Source organism: Olea europaea, unplaced genomic scaffold (genome assembly GCF_002742605.1).
Source record: "Olea europaea var. sylvestris unplaced genomic scaffold, O_europaea_v1 scaffold798, whole genome shotgun sequence".
Taxonomy (NCBI): domain Eukaryota; kingdom Viridiplantae; phylum Streptophyta; class Magnoliopsida; order Lamiales; family Oleaceae; genus Olea; species Olea europaea.
Window position 1 is genome coordinate 98,141 of NW_019266413.1, and position 18,568 is coordinate 116,708.

The 18,568-nt window shown below is 38.2% G+C and overlaps 2 protein-coding genes across 2 annotated transcripts; both read left to right on the plus strand.

The window, feature by feature from the left end:
* Positions 1 to 14,328, plus strand: LOC111391512 (probable leucine-rich repeat receptor-like protein kinase At2g33170). The gene is made up of 6 exons (XM_023016745.1): positions 1 to 106; positions 2,934 to 2,988; positions 13,057 to 13,298; positions 13,618 to 13,908; positions 14,074 to 14,145; positions 14,285 to 14,328. Exons 1-6 carry the CDS (start codon positions 1 to 3, stop codon positions 14,326 to 14,328), a joined length of 810 nt encoding a protein of 269 aa, XP_022872513.1.
* Positions 14,329 to 14,729: 401 nt separating this feature from the next.
* On the plus strand, positions 14,730 to 16,206 carry LOC111391514 (MDIS1-interacting receptor like kinase 2-like). The gene is made up of 2 exons (XM_023016746.1): positions 14,730 to 15,346; positions 15,531 to 16,206. Exons 1-2 carry the CDS (start codon positions 14,730 to 14,732, stop codon positions 16,204 to 16,206), a joined length of 1,293 nt encoding a protein of 430 aa, XP_022872514.1.
* The last annotated feature ends 2,362 nt before the right edge of the window (positions 16,207 to 18,568 follow it).

Genomic DNA, 18,568 nt, shown 5'->3' on the forward strand with positions numbered 1-18,568 from the left:
ATGAGTCTAGGAGGAACTACTGCTAAAGAAGTTGGCAATATCTCTTTTTTGAGATCCTTTGTTATTGCAAATAACACCTTCCACAGATTTATCCCCGATGAAATGTGTAATTTGAGCCGACTCAAGGAAATAGAGATTCAATACAATGAGTTATTTCAAAAAAATTTGGATTTCTTCGAAATCTTGAAAAAATAAATCTAGTTGGAAATAATCTCACCAGGGAGATCCCAAAGACAATATTCAACATAACTTCTGTTTCACGCGGGTTAGTCGCTAACAATTAAAAAGGGATCAGACGATTGTGTAAGGGACAAACTGCTTCATTAACTGCACTTTTTTGGGTAACCATAACATCTTATGTTTGCTAAGATGCTAGGAAACTCGAATGTTTGGACGAGAGCAGGGTCACAGTTCTGGCCGACTGCATGACAATTCATTCACTCAAATCTTGGGCGACTTGCAACCTTGCGCGATGGTATTACCTCGTTCATGGGCGTCCCTATTTGGGCTTTTATCTTGTATTGCCTGATTGGGTCATTCTTTTAGATTATTTGATTTTGGGGATCTTCCAATTGGGCTTCATTCCTTGGGCTATTCGAGTTGGGCTGAACTTTTTGTGTGTCAACAATTACCCCCCAATTTGGCAGAATTAATACCAATTATTAATTTTTTGCCATATTCAATTTGTGTTTTCCAGCAACATTTGAAATTCTCAAGAATTTCAATCATTGTTTTCTTCCATAGACTGAAAAGATGCGACGTTTGCAAACCCTTATAACCCCCAAATACGCTATTTCATTGTACCACTAAATCACGCCTCATTTTTTTGCGCCTCTCTCGTAATATTATTGTTCATCTCCTTGCTTCTATGCTACGTAACTCTGAAAAACTCTATCTCGTCCTTAATGACTGCTTCACAATCCCAGTCTGGTGACTCCTTCAGTTTCGAAGACTTTCAGAAACTCCTTACTCGGCCATATATAACTCCGAACTTCCTTGCACCGGCCAATGTCGAACTCAGTGAGTTCTATCTAGGTCCTTTACTCAATAATGCCGAGGCCATCGAACAAACGGCGGTCGGTCAGCTGTTTCCTTGTACTCAGGGCCCTCCGTTTCTAAATTCTTCGCCGTTGGGGCCACTTCGCGAAAGAGGTATTCGCAATTGGCCTAAATTTAATGTCCTTTTTCGTAGATTGCATGCTCGCCTTGTGGACCATGGTCCTACTAAGGCAATTTTGATAATGCTAGGATTTCTGATTTGTTAGAAATCTCTCTTCAACCCCCTATTTTTGACCCAGTACTTTTCCAATCGCTTTAAGTTTTTTATCTTCTGAGTATAATACTTTTATTTTTCCTCTTGGTCCCATGTCCATTACCTCAAGGGATGTTGGGGCCCTAGTAAATCTGTCACCTTTGGGCGATACCATTTTCCCTGGTATTTTGATTTCTAGTGTGCCCCAAAATTTGGTAAAGGCCTCACTGAGTCTTATTCAAGCCTGCAAACCCTTCATAACCACTCGAGCGCTGAGCCTTCCCATACCGAGCGAGTGGCCTTTCTTCTGATTTGGCTTTGTAAATACATTTTGTGTGTGCCAAGCATAAAGCCCTTCCTGAACTATTTACCCATAGCACACGAATTGGCGCGTGGTAGGCCTCTGAATTTATGTTATTTCTTTTTAGCTGCCCTTTATAGAGGCATGGCTTCTCTTCAATCCCAATTGAAGAATGGTGCATCTCCCACTGGCCGTGGGCCTCTTTAGTTCGCTCAAATGTGATTGAGAGTCTATTTTTCATCGCTCGGTGCTCCATCTTTTTCCAGTCCTTCTGCTAGCTGCTATGGGCTAGCTATTGAGCCCCTGACTCCTGTAAATATGTCCAGAAGGGACATTTTTTCATTCTTTTATACTTTGGATTCAATCCCTTCCTTGCTTCCTTTTCCTCCCTTTTTGACTCCAGATTATGTGCAACCTCCATCCACTCTGAATAGTGCGAACACTTCCTTGTTTGTTTGGATTCAGTTTTTTACTGGGAGGGAGTTGTTCCATGATATTTTGATTGGGACCAATGCTAAGGCTGGGGTAGAGATATATGCTTCCCAATTTTTTGCTCGCCAACTTGGTTTTGGCCAAACTTGGCCCGTTCCCCCTTGCTATTCAAGGAATTTGATAGACCGCTTCCACACCATTAATAAGGTAAAGGCAGAGGCTATAAATGCTCGCAATCTTCTTTTGACGAGAAAATTTTCATTAGCCCCCTTCAATCCTAGCCGTGCCATCCGTCCCCTTTTTGAACGACTCTGGCCGTCAATGAAATGCAGATTGTTTGCGACTGATGCCAATCGTGCTTTCCATTCACTAGACCAGCCAAACATTTCTTCCACCTCTCCTGTTTTGGTCACTCCTATGTCCATTAGGAGCCCCTCTTCTTCTACTCGTGCTAAACAATCTGCCCGTCCATCGACTTTTCTTCCTGCCAAGCCCACTGCAGCTAAAAGTGCCCCAAGCTGCAAACGGCCAGCCTCAGCGTCTTCCATTTTGGAGGATGATGATGATGATACCCCTCTCATCGTCAGGAGGAAGGTAATTAAATCGATTTACTCATAAGCATACCTTTCCATACTTGAGACTTTTCCATGTGCTGATAGTTTATTTGGACCTCTCAGAAAAGTTCAACCTCTCCCTTGAAGGCTTTGGTGTTGGCAACTCCTGCTCCATCATCCTCTGCTGGGGCTGCTTCGTCCAAACCAGCTGATGAAGGGACTACGCTTAAAGAGAAATCTTCAGTCCCAGAATCTTCATCACAACCAATGGACGAGCTACCTTCTTCCTAGGGCGTTGACCCCCCAAACGTCGAAGCAGAAGGTAATTCGTTTTTTGATGCTTTACCTTTGCTTGTGCTATTGGTGTTGATTTGTTGTCTTTTGAGTTCTGCAGATATTCCCATGAGTCTGCCCATTGCGGCAAGGTCTTCTCGCTTAGACAAGGGGAAGTCCTCACGAATGGTAGAGCCACAGGTGGCAGATTTGGCTGGGGATATGCCATCTTCCAAGATTGCTGATGAGGTAATCTTTACTTCACCTTTACCTCCACTTTGTTTAGTGTAGTGGAAACCTTCAATATTGGCGATTTTCTTCGCAGGATGCTGATAAAATTGTGCATTCCATTCAAGACTTGTTCACTTCTTGGGGGCAAGTAAAAACATCTCGCCCTGCTTCAGCCAGTTATCCTTCTGCTTCTTCAGAGGACGATATGAAGTTCCTCAAGCAATCGATATTTGAGTATGTGTCCTCCATGGATATGGACATCGGTAAGGCTAGTGCTGCCAGGCATAAGGATAAGCTTGAGCATTTGAATGTGAAATTGGAGCAAGCACTGACACTTCCGTCGCTCAATCTTTCTGCTGATTTTAAAGCGACGTTGAAAGTTATCCATTCCGAGGTCCTCTCCTTGCTGGCCAAGAATGTTGAACTGAAGGCCAAAAGTATTCAATATCTTTGCGCCGTATCTGAAAAAGAGTCTTTGCTACTGGAGATCAACAAAGCTGAGGACGAGTTGAAAGAAATCTCTTCTGAAGTCATGATTGAAGACTCTTTGATGACTAGTTTGGCTGCTCAAATGAAGGAACTTCAAGCCAAGATGAACGACTGCAAGGCGAGAATGGCTGTTAAAAAGTGTAATGCCTCCCAAGGAATTGAGCGAACTAAGTCTCTGGTCGAGCAGTACAAGAAGTTGGAAGTTGATGATGATGTTGTGGCTGAATTGAACATCACTTCTTCTCGGCAGAACGAGGACTGGGGAAAACTTAGGGAAAGAATTCGTTTGGTATAGGGCGAATTGTAATTAAGACATAAAATGCCTTAACTTTTTCTTTTTATAATTTCGTATTGACTTTCCCTTTGTAACCTTGTACTGCTATAACAGCAGCCATCATTGTTAATGAATAACTATTTTAGCCCCTTGTGTATTTATTGACGTTCATTTTTTTTAATCGTCAATCGCTCAGGCATATAACTGCTTTATGCTAAAATTTTTGCACATTTTTTCTTGATATTTCTGTCCGACTTTGGGCCACCTAATCCCATTTACTAGACACGAATATGGCTGCTTATATTATGTCTTTTCACCTTCACCTCCCTATAAATGCACGTATACTTCATACTTTCCATCTTCATTTCCATTTTCTTCTTCAAAAAACCGATTTGCTGCCATTGCTTGGCATTTTTGACAATCAATCAAAAGCTTTCGTTTTCCATGGAAATGGATCATCTGATCCGCCAACTTTGCCATCTTTCTTGATGTCACCTTTGGTATGGGAGATATAGGAAATATTCTTTGGCCAGCAGCAAAGTTCTTCCCATCGTCTCCGTTCCTACAAGGAGTTTAATGATGAAAGACAATTTTTTGGGGTGCTGGCCCACCTTGCTTGCTGAGAGTGCTTCTCAGCCTCCTTGCCTGTCATTGCAGTGATGCATTTAGGAAGGCGATGTGAGGGTGTTTCATCTTCCTTTCTGCTTGCTGAGAGTGCTTCTCAGCCTCTCTGCTTGCCTTTGCAGCAGTGCGATCAGGATGGCGATCAAGGCTAGTACACCCTCTTACTCGGCGATCGACCGGAAGATTAGTTTGCTCTTAATCGTAGTTTATAGAGCATTTAGCATCTTGTATTTCGCAGTTTTGTAATGAACATTTGATAATAAAGGAATTTATTTGAACGTATTTCGCTCTGGCCCTTTTTACTCTACGATCGTTCAATGCAATTTGGTTACGCTTTTATTTGTTCACTTTTCCATAAGGAAAGAACATATTTTTTCAAATATTTGCCATTAATGAACCTCATGTGCTTGGTGCCATCTAAATCTTCCAAATGATAGGCTCCATTAGGCAATACATTATTCACTTTATATGGTCCTTCCCAATTGGGCGACCATTTGCCATACTTTGGATCTTTGCTATCCAAAGGGAGTACTGTCTTCCAAACCAGTTCGCCCAGGTTGAACGACTTGGCTATAACTTTTTTATTATAAAATTTAGCCATTCTTCGTTTTTGAACTTGCAATCTATCTAGGACGTCTAACTTTAATTCGTCCAACTCTAATAAGTTTTGAACCAGTGATTCGGCATACTTATCATCACTTAACTTATGTTGCAAACACACTCTGATTGATTGCACGTTAATTTCCATAGGCAAAACGGCCTCCTGTCCATAAGTAAGTTGGAAATAAGTAATTTTGGTACTTGATCGAGGCGACATCCTATAAGCCCATAAGGCTTTGTTCAGACATTCGTGCCAATTTGTGGCATTTTCATCGATTATTTTCCTTATGATATTTTTTAGAATCTTATTAGAAGATTCTGCTTGCCCGTTGGATTGAGCGTAATATGGTGTGGAGTTTACTAATTTAACTCCAAACTCGCTCAAGAATTTATTCACTTGATCCCCATTTAAAGATGTCCCGTGATCTACCATCAAAGTTTGTGGAATTCCAAATCTATAAATGATGGGATCACGGATAAATTCTATGACATTCTTCTGGGTGATCTCCTTTAAAGGTACCGCCTCTACCCATTTAGTGAAATAATCGATTGCAACATAACAAAAGTATGTTGCTTGGACGATGGGGGATAAATCTTCCCTATCAGGTTTATCGCCCAACCCTTGAACGGCCAAGGTTTAATAATAGGTGTCATCTCTCGTGTTGGCACCCTTTGTATTGGACCATGCTTTTGGCATGCTAAACAATTCTTTGCATACTGAACGTATAACTATGCCATCTTTGGCAAAAAATATATACTCCTAATAATTAACCATCACATCCTTTGGCCAGCTTGATGAGCTCCACATATCCCTTCGTGCACTTCAGCCATGATCGTCTTGGCTTCTTGCAAACTTACACATTTTAGCAGTATACCATCAGAGCGTTTCTTGAACAACTCTTTATCTATCAGTGCATAGTTTAGCAAACGCAACTTCATTTTTCTACTATCTCTTTTATTAGGTTCTTTAAGGAACGCCTTAATTTCTGCCCTCCAATCCATTGCATCTCCATCTTGTATGCAATGAAGTTCAATCCTTCTCGCCTTTCTTTGGATCACGGGCAATATTGTTCCAACTTAAAACCTTTGAGTACCCTGAGGCCATCTGGGCCAACTCATTTGTCACGTCATTGTATATCCTATTAACGTATTGAAGTTCTACTTGGTCGAATTCTTTTAATAACTCTTGGGCGATTTCATATTGACTCATGAAATCACCAATCAGTTGGTGAATTGCCAATTGAGAATCGCCTCTAATGTTTACATTTTTTACCCCCATATCTATCATTAGCTCCAGGCCCATGATTAAGGCTTCATATTCGGCTTGATTGTTGGTGCACATCCTATCCAAAGTGAATGCGAACTTGTAGCAAATCCCTAAAGGATTTATCAATGCTACTCCTACTTCTGCACCTTTAGAGGTTTTTGACCCATCGAAATACATCACCCAAGGTTTTAGCTCGAATGAATTGATTTCTAATTCAATTTCTTCAGGCATGTCAAGGCATGGATGATCGGCTAGAAAGTTAGCCAAGGCCTAAGTTTTGACTGCCTTTTGGGGTATGTATTGTATTTCGAATTCTGATAAAGCTAATGTCCAAAGGCCTACCCTTTGGTGTAAAATAGGGCGAGAGAACATATACTTAATTAAATTTACTCTAGAAATCAAATAAACGGTTACGAGCCGTAAATAAGCCCTTAATTTTGTACATGTGAAATACAATGCATGACATAATTTTTCGATAGCAGAGTAATTACATTCACATTTTGTTAACCATCTACTGAAGTAGTAAATCGCCCTCTCTTCACCGAATTGGTCTTCTTGCGCGACCATTCTAGTTATTTATTCTTTTTCAGTCGATACATACACTTTCATTGGTCGTCCTTGGATTGGTGACACCAACACTGGTGGACTTGATAAATATATCTTCAGGCTTTCAAAAGCCTTTTGATGTTCTTCTTTCCAGACGAATTCGTCCTATTTTTTCAGCTTTAAAAGTGGCGAAAAGACTTTAGTTCGCCCTGCACAGTTAGAAATAAAGCGTCTTAAAAAGTTTACTTGGCCTAGAAATCTTTGCAATTTTTTTTTGTTGCTAGGTGGTTTGGCCTCTAGAATGGTCTTCGCTTTATTTTTATCAAGTTCAATCCCTCTTTTGTGTACCAAGAAATCAAGAAAATTTCCAACTTTAGTTTATATTGCTTCATTCGCTCAAATGAATATCTTAACTATTCAAAATGGTCCTCTTCTTTAATGGATTTGACCACTATATCGTCTACATACACTTCAACAAACTTGCCTAGCATATCATGAAAAATTAAATTCATTGCCCTTTGATAAGTTGCTCCTGCATTTTTCAGGCCGAAAGGCATGACTACCCATTCGAAACATCCTAGAGACCTAGGGCATCTAAAGGCAGTTTTGTGTATGTCTTCCTCAGCTATATAAATTTGATTGTATCCTGAATACCCATCCATGAAAGAATAATGACGTGTCCGGCAGTTGAGTCTACTAAAGAATCTACCGTGGGCATTGGATACTCATCTTTGGGTGTGGCTATGTTTAAATTCCTAAAATCTATGCACACCCTTAGTTTACCATTCTTTTTTAGTACTGGCACGATATTGGACAACCATTCGACATACCTGGCTATTCTAATAAAACCTGCTTTTAATAATCGCTCTATCTCTTTCTTAATCTCAGGGAGTACATTAGGGACAAAACGTCTGGGAGGTTGCCTATGAGGTTTAAAATTGGGCTTAGTTGGTAATCTATATTCCACCAAGTCTCTATCTAAACCAGCCATTTGTTCATATTCCCAAGCAAAATAATCTTTATACTCCTTTAACAGAGCGACTAATTTATCACTAACCTCTTGATCGAGCATCTGGCTGATGAATGTTGGACGATCTTCTCCTTCATTGCCAATATTTACTTTAATTAGAGGGTCTTGTGCTTGAGCGTATCCAGGCTTGATGATCTGCATTACTTTATCGTCCAGCTCCCTTGTAAGCATTTCTTCTTCTAAACAATCCATCTTGTTGACTTCTCGGCCAATACTTTGTTCTAATTTGAATATTGCTAATTTATCTTTCAGCGCTTTCATTGTTGCCTCTTCTTTCGCCTTGTCCTTGCATTCTTTATTGAAAGCCATTAATTTGGCTTTGAAGGCCTGAATATCGGCCATTTGCTTTTGTTGCTTAGAACTCATTCAAGACTCCTTAATTATTGATCTTCTCCTTCATTGCCAATATTTACTTTAATCAGAGGGTATTGTACTTGAGCGTATCCAGGCTTGATGATTCGCATTACTTCATCGTCCAGCTCCTTTGTAAGCATTTCTTCTTCTAAACAATCCATCTTGGTGACTTCTCGGCCAATACTTTGTTCCAATTTGAATATTGCTAATTTATCTTTCAGCGCTTTCAGGGTTGCCTCTTCTTTCGCCTTGTCCTTGCATTCTTTATTGAAAGCCATTAATTTGGCTTTGAAGGCCTGAATATCGGCCATTTGCTCTTGTTGCTTAGAACTCATTCAAGACTCCTTAATTATCTTTTTGCCAATTACTGGCTCTTCTAGGGCCACTATATTTGGCCTCATCTGTCTGAACATTTCAGTGAGTACGTCCACTGAAAATGGCTTTTCGCTCTGCGCGACAATTTGAGTTTCTTTCCCATCTTGTACTACCCTGACAGGTCCATAGTTTCCTTCGTACATGAACTTTTCCACTGAGTTTGCTTCTGCGACAAAAGGCCTATGATCGGCCTGCACAACCTCTGCTTTACCCTTGTTATTCCAAAAAACCAGGCATTGATGGAGCGATGAGGGTATACAGTGACTTTCGTGTATCCAATCTCTTCTTAGTAACATATTGTAACTAGTAGGACCATCTATTACAATAAAGACTGTGGTCCTAGTAGTTGTACCTATAGTTATATCCAATGGCATAACTCCCTTAGCTGCAGTTGCTTCTCCATTGAAACTTGTAAGGATGACTTCTGTTGGGAATCATATCCTTTTCTGTCTTTACAAATTTCCTCATCATCCTAGATAGAATGGTGTTTATAGCTGCTCCATTATCGACAAGCACGTTTGCCACATGTATGCCGTTAACTAGAGCTTTAACGTACAACGGCCTCAAGTGTTTAGTCAATTTTATGGCTGGCCGTTTAAAAATAACCTTTTCGGTAGCCTCTATTTCTACTTCCTGCTTGTCCTCTGTTGAGTTATCCTTTTGTGATAAGTCAACATGTAGCATATCGCACTGAGTCTCTATCTCCTGAATTCCCTTTTTACTGTTTTCTGATGCTTCCTCTTCAATTACCCAACCTGTGGGAAGAGGCATTATTCTTGGAGGCGATCCATACTTTTCAAAACGAGGCACTCTCTTTTTCTTTTTGAGCGTCCCGTACAGCACGTAAAAATCGAAAGAACGTCCAGATGGTTCTCCCAATAAGTCTACTTCACGAACTCCCTCACGATGTAGTTGCTTCAATAGAGTATTGTGCGATACTCCTCTTCTTCTCCTTTCTGCTTACAGATCGATTTCCTCTTCAATATTTGTCATACCATCATCTTTCTCACCATTGTAGGCCTCTCTAGAAGTCTGGCCTTCTTCATATTCCAGCACGCTTGCTTCTCCTTCGTTATTGTCTCTTTCTTCTTCTTCTTCTTCTTTCTCTTTATTCTTGAACTCATTGGCTAGTAAATAGTTATTAGCCACAACAGGAGGTAACGTACCGAACTGAAAAGTAAGGGACTGACCTGGATCTTCTCCATCCTTTCTGTCTCGCTCAAACTTCGATCTCCTAGAAGAAGTTTCTGGCAACTCTTTCATTGATTCATCTGTACCGGTCTCTTCACAATCTTTGAGAACATTTTGATTGGCTACCTTGAGTAGTTTAGGCGCTTTAGGACGTGGCACTCCCTGTTGTTGCCTCATCATTCATCCATAATTTCGTTGGAAACGTCTTTCTTGGATTCTAGTCATCTCATCGAAGGGTATTGTCTTTCCTGCATTATACTGGAACAAATGCCATACATTTGGTCTGCGAGGTTGCGGCCTGAATGTTCTCCCATTATCTATTAGCCTGCACTGCCTCTCAAAAGGCGGTCCCTTGTAGAACGATGTACCTCGCCCTCTACCAGGCTGAGCGTTTAGGAGGAGAGTAGGGCGATGGAGATGCTGCCATATCCCTGGTTTCTCCGTATTCCCCCTCACTTCTCTTTTACATCTTGCACATAAGATGTCTTTATCCTTCTTTGGCTCCTTCCCTTTAATACGCTCAAAGACACTGGGATGTGGTCCAAGGTCTTCTTCTCCATCATCTATAACCAATTTGAATTTTGGCAACTTGTTTTTGAAACCAGACATTACCATATTCACTCCAAGTGGCTATGGAAAAGGATTTTCATCCACTGCCATCTTCTTCTTATCATCGAACGTAATTCGTCCTGATTCAATGGCATCCTGTAACACATGGCGAAAAACCAAGCAATTGTTAGTCAAATGTGACCATGCATTATGCCACTTGCAATATTTTTTACCCTTAATTTGTTCAGGGTTTGGCAATTTATGCTTATCGCTCAACTTTATCTGTTTATCCTTATATAATTTATCAAATATAAGGTCAGCTTTGGTTACATCGAACGAGAACGTCCTAGCTTTTACGTTTTCATCTTTCATAGGTTCATTCTTACCCGATGGTCTAGACTTAGCCATTATAGGACAAGTATACGTGTTTCCTTTGACTAGTTCGGCCAAACACATTTCGGTCTGAACGTATGACTCGTTATTGATGGTATGAACATCAAAATTTGGGTCTCTATAAAAAGTCCCCTTGCTAAAATTTTTTATCTGCTCTTCTTCTCTTATCAATCGTTCATACCTAATCACGTTCGCACTCAATTAGAAAAGGTCCGGAAATTCCTTGTCTTGGAATTTCTTTTTTAAATCAAAGCTCAAACAACCTTGAGCAATTTTGACAAACTCTTTTTCGGGCAGAGGTACAAAACATTTACTTTTTGCTATCTTGAACCTTTGGAGGAAACCTTCTGCCCATTCGTTTGGCATTTGACGTAGGTTCGCCAAATCGGCCAAAGTAATTTCAGACTCAGTATTATAAAACTGAGCGTGGAATAATTGTTCCAATTGTTGCCATGTTTGAATAGAATTCGCTGGCAAATTGATGAACCAGGAGAAAGCTACTCCTGTTAATGAACTAGGGAAAAGCCTCATTTTATGATAATCAGTTACGTCACCACTTTGCAGTGTGAATCGTCCTATGTGTTCTAGAGTAGACACCTCCCCTAAACCGGTAAACAGTGAGAATTCTGGCACTTTATACCCTCTAGGCCATGGATATGCTTGGTCTATCCAATCAGGATATGGCTTTGTGTAGGTCGGTCTAATGACAAGACGTACCCCAAAAGTCATCTGGTCCTGTACGATTTCCATAATCTGATTCCTCAACATGACGTTGGGGTCATATGGAATCCCTACAGGTTGATTGACCGGTTGATTTGCTTGAGGCCTGATATTTGGTCCTTGATTAGGAATAAAATTACCATGATTTGAGTCATTGTTACCATTAGCCTGAACATTTATTCCCTCATTAACACATGGGGTATTCTGTCCGTTATTTAAGACATTATCTCGTACATTTGGATTACCCCCCAAGTTAGGCGTACCACTACCATTATTTTGATTTGGCATTACACCATCCCCTTGGTTTGAAGTAGAGGGACCGAAATGTGATTCTACCCCTTGACTTGTATTTAGGACTGAGGAATTATGTCCCACAATTGTCCTAGTTTGAAAATGGTTTGCAAGAGGCATAACTGGTTGACAAATTTGGCCTACTAACTTATTCATTATTTCATTCAAAGTATTCAGTTGTTTGGCCATGTTGTCATAATGTGCATTCCCATTCTGGGTAAATCTTTCCATATTATGAATATTTCGAAGATTTACCTGTTCAACGACATCTTGTGTGAGTTCTCCAAGTAGTACACGCATAGTTCGAGGACTCAATTCTGCCATTGATTCGTAACGACTGTTACTGCTCTGATTCTGTCCATGTGTTCGTGGAGAGCTATGCTGCTCCTCATATCGCTCGATCACAGACTGGACTCCTCCCTGACTTGCTGCTTCCTTATCAGATCTCTGAAGCATATTGTTTCACCTTTTGTGTCTTCAACACCAAGCATCACTGCTGTCCCACTGGGCGTGACAAATTGTTTCGCGCGATTAGTCGCTAACAATTAAAAAGGGATCAGACGATTGTGTAAGGGACAAGCCTCTTGAGACAAAGTCCCAAAAATGGGCGTTTTTATTGGCGATGACTTTACAATTGAAAAATAAAAGCAGAATGTCTCCAAGGGGCGCAAGCACACGAGTTACTGTAAAAGAAGTGTTTAAATCTAAACTAAGAAATTGAAAGTTACATATTCTCTATTTGAGAGTGTTTGGTTCAGGATCTTCTGCTCTATGTCTTTTCTTTATTTTATATTTCCTGGATGATCTCTTCATGATTAACCGCTTAAAAACTGCTTGATCGCTCTATAACTGCCCACTTTCCTTGTAGTGGCCAACTTGTCATGAAACTGCCTTCTCTAATTGCTGCCATTACTTTTGTCGTTCAACCGTCTTCAATTGAATTCCTTGAATCGTGGAACGTGATAAGACTACCCAATAACTGCTTTATTAACTGCACTTTTTTGGGTAACCATAACATCTTATGTTTGCTAAGATGCTGGGCGACTTAAATGTTTGGACGAGAGCAGGGTCACAATTCTGGGCGACTGCATGGCATTTCATTCGCTCAAATCTTGGGCGACTTACAACCTTGGACGATGGTATTACCGCGTTCATGGGCGTCCCTATTTGGGCCTTTATCTTGCATTGCCTGATTGTGTCGTTTTTTGGGCTATTTGATTTTGGGGATCTTCCAATTGGGCTTCATTCCTTGGGCTATTCGAGTTGGACTGAACTTTTTGTGTGTCAACAACTTCTTTGGTTGAAATTAGTTTTGAAAACAACTATCCCTCTGGAAATCTTCCCGTGGATATTTATGAAAAACTTTCGAAGCTTGAGAGGCTAGGAATTTTGTCGAATCAAATAAGTGGCAATATTCCTCCAAGCTTGGGAACATGTGCAAACCTTAAACTACTTTCTTTGACGAGGAATAAATTCAATGGAAGCATTCCAATGGAGCTCGGGAACTTGTCACGACTTCAAATTCTTCAACATAGATTCAATAATTTGATAGGTATGTTTAAGGTTTGAATGTATCCCTCAATCCAATAGTTAATAAATAATCAATTGGCAAATATAGTTTGTCCATATATATATCTTATTAAACTCATGATATGCTTGTAACGAGAAGAGACAGGTAGGGGATGTTAATTGCTGTTTAACCATTGGCGGATATGAATCTAAGAAAGCCAAAATATTTGAAATTTCTTCCTACAAATTTTGGTTTCAACCACAAATATGCAGAAGTGTAATATTGTTTTATTTTTTTTATCACAAGTTTAATCAAGTTTCATTGACTTAAAATTATGTACTTACAAAGGCATGTTTTGTAGGAGATTTACCTTCAAGTATCTTCAACATTTCTTCTTTATTAACAATTTCGATTCGACAAAACAAAATTTCTGGAAACTTTCCCGAAGACCCATGCAAAAGACCTTCAAATCTTGAAAGACTAGAACTTTCTGAAAACATGTTTCATGGAGAGGTGTCGCTAAGTCTATTGAATTGTCGTGCACTTAAACTACTTAATATCTCCAACAACGGATTCATAGGTAGCATTCCAGAAGAAATTGGAATCCTATCATCACTTCGGTGGTTAGATATGAGTTATAATGGCTTTTCTGGTACATGTCAACCCTCTTAGTCAGCAATTTTTTATCTTTTTTTTTTTTCCCTAAAAATCTTTATCTGCCTCTCTTCTGTCTGTAGTATGATCGAACAATTCAGTCATTTCAAAACATTATTATATGAATAATTTTTAGATTTAATATTTTAAAATGGTGAGACAGGAAGCATTCCTAAAGGAATTGGAAACGTATCAGCACTTCGACATATAGATTTGAGTTACAATAATTTGACAGGTATATATTTATCTCTTACTAACAATTATTTTATTATTATTAGTTTGACCTATTCAAAAAATTCGGCCTATGGCTTCTATAATTCTGATTATGCTTAAATTTATATCATCTGAATGTCTTAACGAAAACCACATTGCAGGTACGATCCCATATTCAATTGGTAATATGTCAAATATAGAGTAAATGAGCATTGGTGAATACAAACTTCATGGACACATTCCTCCAGAAGTGGGACATCTATACACTTTAGAAGAATTGCAATTTTCCTTTAACAGGCTTGATGGCGAAATACTTCTTTCCATCTTCAACCTCTCCAAGTTAGAACTCCTTGGGCTATCGTACAATGATCTTTCTAGCAATCTTCCATCCTCACTAACCATTGGACTCCCCAATCATCAAATTCTCTTTCTTAATAATAATCGATTAAGTGGAGAAATTCCAAGCTCTATTTTAAATAATTCTAAATTGGCCCTTTTGGATCTTGGTGACAACTCATTGAGTGGACCTGTACCCATGCTCTTGGGAATTTTCAAGAACTCCAATTTCTAAACTTTCAAGATAATCAGTTGACAAACGATCCGTCAATGCGGGAACTGGGTTTTCTTGCTCCTTTGAGTAACTGCAGACACTTGAAGAGGATAATTTTTTCAAACAACTCTTTTATTGGAATACTTCCAAAATCCCTTGGCTTAGGTAATTTGTCGGCATCTCTTGAAATCTTCGTTCCTAATAATTGTGGTCTCAAAGGCCTGATTCCAAATGAAATTGGTAATTTCAACAACTTAATCTTGTTGGAATTGATAGGCAATGACTTAATAGGAACAGTTCCTGATGCACTAGGGCAATTAATGAGAGTACAAAGCCTCTTAATTGGAAGAAATGAACTAATGGGACCAATACCTGCCAACTTTTTCAATATTGAAAATTTGTACCATCTAAATTTGAGAGAAAATAAGCTCTCTGAACAGCTGTCGAGTTGCTTTGGAAAGCTTACTTCATTACGAGAAATTTTTTTAGATTACGACAAGCTGACTTCAGCTATACAATCAGAGTTATGGACTAACAAGTACCTCAGAATTGTTGAGTTGTCATATAATATGTTCATTGGTTCTGTGCCTCCAGAAATTGGAAGTAGAAACACCATGCTAGACTTATATTTATTAGGAAATCAATTGTCAGGTGAAATTTCGACTACTTTTGGGTTACTTTGGAAACTTTGATATTATCAAACAATAAGTTACACGGTCATATACCAGATTCATTTGCTAATTTGATTGCATTGGAATACTTGGATATATCCCAAAACAATCTATCTGGTGTAATCCCAAGACATTGGAGACACTTAAAAATCTTGAGTATTTTAACGCGTTGTTCAATGAACTTAGTGGTGAAATTCCAAATGGAGGGCCTTTTAAGAACTTAACCCCAGATTCTTTCAAAAGCAATAAAGAATTATGTGGAGCATCTCAATTCAAAGTCGTGCCATGCAAAGGTAATACAACAAAATCATCAAGCAAGACTAGAGTTCTGAAGTACATTTTACCATCAAGTGCATTGGTAGCAAGTCTAGTAATTATTATGGTTTGGCTGGTAAAATGCCATAATAGACAAACAGGTCTTCCAGATCAGTCTATTTCCCCCTTTACCTTGAAGAGGATTACCTATAATGAGGTACTTTATTCTACCAATAACTTTGATGAAGAGAATTTAATTGGCAGAGGCAGTATTGGTTCAGTATTCAAGGAAACATTTTTCAATGGAATGATTTCTGCTCTTAAGGTTTTCAATTTAGATATAGAAGGTGCAAACAAAAGCTTTGATTCAGAGTGCCATATATTGTGCAACATTCGCCACGGGAATCTTGTCAAGGTAATTAGTAGTTGCTCTAACCTTGACTTTAAAGCCTTGGTTTGGAATACATGCCTAAAGAAAACCTTAACTATTGGTTGTACTCTTGTGACTATTGCCTATATATGGCTCAAAATTGGAAATAATGATGGATGTCGCATCTGCTTTGGAATATCTACATCATTGGTGTCCGTCCCAAATTGTCCACTGTGATTTGAAGCCAAACAACGTACGTCTCAATGAAGATATGGTTGCCATATAGGAGACTTCGGTATTTCCAAGCTCTTAACGGAAGATCAGAGGAGTTCACAAACCAAGACTTCGGGCACCATTGGATATATGGCACCAGGTAACAGGTTTTGCCAATTACTTGCATCTAGAGTTAAATGTAATTTTACATAAATTGTCATGCTATCATTCTTGCTTTACAATTATTTCTTTTGTTCTATGAATGATCAATAAAATCAAGACAAACACATGATACAAGACTATCTCAATCTTGGGTAAATCTATGTTGTGCTCTATTTAGCATTTACTTAATTTAATTTCATTGAACATTTCACTTGCTAACTTATTCTCATATGCCAATTTTTTTTAGAATATGGATCAATCGGATTAATATCGACTATAGCGGATGCTTATAGTTATGGAATTATGCTGATGGAATCATTTACCAAAAAGAAGCCAACATATGATATATTTTTTGGAGAGTTGAGCCTCGGGAGATGGGTGTTTGAAGCATTCTCTGGTACAATAATGCAGATAATGGACATGGATCTAGTGAAATGAGTAGAAGAAAATACTCAATCCAAAGAAAATTGTTTCAGATCAATCATGGAACTAGTACTAGAATGCACAGCTGATTTGCCCGAGGAGAGGCTGAATATAAAAGTTGTTCTAGTAAGACTCAAAAAGATCAAAATAGAATTACTTTCTAGCACCATTTAGGCAGAATGAGACAAAAAGGTTTGTTTCTTCTGACTGGTGATTTTTCCATCTAATGGGAACGCAAATAGATGATTATTTGAAGCGAAAGTTCATTAATGAAATACAACATATTTTGTAGTTCCAGTTAATGCTTAAGTATGGTCGGATCATATCTGTAGTATTATTTCACTACCAGTTCTTTTATTCCATTATTCAGATCGACTACAATTGGAATGAAAATTTAAATCATGTCTTAAAAGCTTATTATATTGCTATTGCAAAAAACTTGACGATCATTCTGAAGGTTTAATCTTTGTTTGTCTTCCACTGTTACTTTGCTTTGCCCTGTGTTCTCTGTGATGTGGCACTAAAAATGGTACTGGAATATTATATAAGTAGTTTTTTGATCTTATGTGAGGTGAAGTGTACTCTGATTATAACATAAGACCACAACTTGTTCCTTTTCCAGCAATTTTCGTAGTAGGCTTTTCAACTCATGGCTTTCTTTATAGCTTCAATGGCTGCTACATAATCAACCTCGGCAGTCTATAAGGCCACTATTGCTCATAGAGTTGATTTCCAGTTCTAAATTATTCCCATCATAAGTGAAGACATGAAAATAGTAGACCTTCTCCTATCCAAATCTCCAGCAACTTAAAAATAGTTGAATTTTTCTTTAAGTACAAGGATTTTTTCACAGGTTCCTTACAGAACTTGCTGTGGCACAATCCTGTCAGTTATTTTTTTTTTCATTTTTGTCATTTGTCAATGCTATTTCTACATGTGTTGTTCGTGAAAAAATCCCGTGAAGAATCCCTCTACATGTAGCAGAATTCAAAATAGTTTTCATGATATTTTCTCTCTATAATCTTACAAATTAGTGAAAACTGTGAATTGAACGGAGATGGAAAGCTTAAATTATTGCAACACTACATGACTTTTTAATCAAAGCAACTTGGCAACATTCATAATTATTTTCCAAAAAAATAAGTATAAAATAGTCAAAAGTAGACCATAATTTTCATAAGGAAAAATTTCATAAGAGTTTAAGTATCACACATTTAAAAAAAAAAAAAAGAAAGAAAGAAAAAAGAAAAAAGGGGTTTCAAACTTCAAAAATCAGATTTTTATTAAAATTTATTTATGATTTAATTAATTAATTATTTTATTAATTAAATATATTTAGGTCACGGATCTATACAATTTAATTTCAAATTAACGATTTAATTCATCACTTATTATTTTTTGATCACAAATCAAAAATCTTATGTCACAAATTATTTTACGGTCACAATTCAAAAATTTTATAGGTCATAATTTGTTCATCGATCGCAGTTCAAAAAATTTATAAGTCATTATTTACTTATTAGTCACAAATAGTCACAATTTATTATACAGTCACAAATTATCAAATTATTAGTCACGGATTAAATTTTTTTAGGTCACACAATATTTCTTGATCACAATTTATATTTTTGATTGGTCAATTATTGTTTATTGATCATAGATTAACTAATTTAATGATCATAGTTAACCAAATAATTTATGACCACCACTAACACTAGAAACCAGCACTACCATCACCATCGACATCGACAGAACCACTGCCTTACACAAATCTACTCATCGTGGAACATACCACCACATC